The 2,693-nt window shown below is 31.0% G+C and overlaps 1 protein-coding gene across 2 annotated transcripts; it reads right to left on the reverse strand.

The window, feature by feature from the left end:
* Nucleotides 1–1,931: 1,931 nt before the first annotated feature.
* On the reverse strand, nucleotides 1,932–2,687 carry LOC119643244 (WD repeat and FYVE domain-containing protein 2-like). 2 transcript variants are annotated; one of them, XM_038042588.1, is made up of 4 exons: nucleotides 2,651–2,687; nucleotides 2,439–2,580; nucleotides 2,213–2,387; nucleotides 1,932–2,106 (listed from the first exon to the last, which is right to left on the reverse strand). In XM_038042588.1, the coding sequence occupies exons 1-3, from the start codon at nucleotides 2,670–2,672 to the stop codon at nucleotides 2,249–2,251; spliced, it is 303 nt and encodes a 100-aa protein (XP_037898516.1). In that variant the 5' UTR covers nucleotides 2,673–2,687; the 3' UTR covers nucleotides 1,932–2,106; nucleotides 2,213–2,248. The 2 variants fall into 2 exon arrangements, with proteins under 2 accessions (XP_037898516.1, XP_037898515.1); XM_038042587.1 differs by having other exon boundaries at nucleotides 1,932–2,387.
* Between the last annotated feature and the right edge of the window lie 6 nt (nucleotides 2,688–2,693).

Consider the following 2,693-nt stretch of genomic DNA (forward strand, 5'->3'; position numbering starts at 1 on the left):
AATAAGAAGATTACAATTTTAATTTCTTCTATTTTCTTCCTTCTCTTCTTATACGTCCGATTACAGGATAATAGGTTAATAAGAAAGAAATTAATGAAAGCTTTCGTGTGCTAACCCTTCTTTCCTTTTATTATCCCACTCACTCACTCACACTCTCGTGTCACCTATATTCACCTAAATCACGTAAATCTATGCAAAAGTACCTGTCGAATGAGCAAAAAAAAAATTGAACCTCTTCTTTCGGGAAGTATTTTTAACAATTTTTTTTAAGTTGGTATGTTAGCGAAAAATGGGTGTAAGTATAGTATAGTATAGTACTAGTATAGTATAATATAATATAGCACATTATATACACTATACTATGCTCCAGTATAGTACAATGTATACTAGTACAATGTACATATACTATACTCTACTATAGTATAATATATTCTAGTACAAAATAGACTATACTGTAGGATAATAAATTCCAGTACAAATTACACTATACTGTAGTAAATAATATTCGAGTACAAAATTTTGAAACGCTACCAGGATAACGTTTACCAGAAATAATACAAAGTTACCGTAAACACTTTCTAATGTTCTGCTTCACTCATCCGCCTTCCACCATATAGAAAGAGTTCAGCATTCATAACGGTACAGACTTTAGAAAGCAGATGTTAAGCATACCTTTAAGCTTGTCAGTGGCATATTTGACTTTAAGTACTTTTTATCAAATATAAAAATAAATGTTCCACAGCGAATGTCAACTGCCTTCATTTTCTAATATTTGAGAAAAATCAAACATTGTAACAAGCAAGCTGCGAATAGTGAGGTCTAATACGGTGATGAAGCAGAGAAAAGCCCATTACCCCGGCTATTGAGACGGATTATGCGTCGTTCCCCAGGATTATAGCTGAAGACAAATTGTGCGTCGGTTGGGAAAAATCTCGGATATATGAAGATGCAGAGGTTGTATTACGTTATAAGTGTAGAAGCTTATTACCTCCGCGACTGCACAAATCGATATATCTGTTTTAAATGTCATGGTGACCACAAACTACGACGCGACAATTTGTATTGGAAAAACACATCTGATTTCATCTGTTTTTGGTATCAATAGAATCTTCACCAATTATTTATTAGAAAAACACGACAACAAAATATATATATGTATATATACGTATATATATATATATATATATAATTGTGCCCAAACATCTTCTTCCTGGAATAAATTTCGAATTATTTGCAAATAATTCCTGATGTTAAAGAGAATTGAATTTCTACCTAAGTGCAAGTCTCAACAAAAAGCGTTGTTGTTAATTTTACTAACAGTTTCGCTAAAAACAGTCTAGTGTACCCACGTAACCAATTCGAATTTCGGGCATCACAAATTTGGAAAAAGCTAACGATGATTAGAAAAACTTAAGTAATAATCATTCCTTTTCAAAACGCAACTACTTCGTGCTTCCAAATCGTTCTGGGCCATTTGGTTGAAAAGCTGTCTTTGGCTCCTTTTACGTTCCAAAGCCGAACGCATCAGAGATGTGGAAGTCTCTATAATTGAATAATCGATTGGAAAGAAATATAATCATCAGCAATTATTGGAAATGACAAAAATACACACAGCTTTTATTAACCAATGACAATTGTTTTAATTTTATTACAATTGTTAACGTACGTATACATTTTACATATAAATACAAAATAGTTTTGTTTCTCATTAAGATTAACAAAATAAGCAAAAATTCATTATAGAAATAATGTAAAGGTATGGGAAAATTTCTAAAATATTCATAATTTTTTTGATAACAAAAAGGCGAACGAACATCTTTTTGTAATTTTAAATAGTGTAACACTATTTGTCAACGGATATCTTCCCAATACATCAAAACAATTAGACTGTAGAGCAAAAGTAATTCGACATGTATGAGGAGTTGCAGGAAATTGATATTTGTTGTTGAAGATTTCATACATGTTTCTTTTCCCAAAAAAGCGACATGATGTAGTTTTGTAAATTAGTTTTACTCCCGAATTAAATTTAATTCTTTTTCTCAAACACACTTTTCCTGTACAGTTACTTTCGTTTAACTATACAACTAGATGATTGCAGTACAAAGTCTTAAGAAATTAGTTATATAACAATTTAGAAAATATTCAGTATATTAAAGCAAAAAAATGATTCCTACTTGTCCTTTAAAGTTAAGTCAAATTAAAATGAATTTACCTCCAGTTTTACTAATAATGACAGCCAAATACGATATTAGGCCCAAATCGTGGACAAATCCCACACTTTGATTACGCGATCTTGCCCAACGGTAAGTAACCGCTTGCGTCCCTCGTCCAAATCCATAAAAACAATCGAATGTTTCGCATCATGAAATGAGGCTAATGAAGGACGTCTACGAAACAATTGAATAACAAAAATTAATTTGAAGAATAATTAAACATACTCAACAGTTTGCAATTGATTGTAACAAGGATTACAGCAACGCACATCAAATTCAAATCCCATAATAGGAATATTTACACGATTACTGGAACAATTGTCACAAATAGCTTTTCCACAGTTTCTACAATGATGTTGACGAATACCTTTAAAAAAATAAAAACATAAATCAAAAATACAATATCAAATAATCTAAATTTAAACATATTCATTTACCGATTTGCTTTTGATCCATCATGGAACGAAAATTCCAAAAAAA

The sequence above is a fragment of the Glossina fuscipes genome, unplaced genomic scaffold (assembly GCF_014805625.2).
Source record: "Glossina fuscipes isolate IAEA_lab_2018 unplaced genomic scaffold, Yale_Gfus_2 59489, whole genome shotgun sequence".
In the NCBI taxonomy this organism is placed as follows: Eukaryota; Metazoa; Arthropoda; class Insecta; order Diptera; family Glossinidae; genus Glossina; species Glossina fuscipes.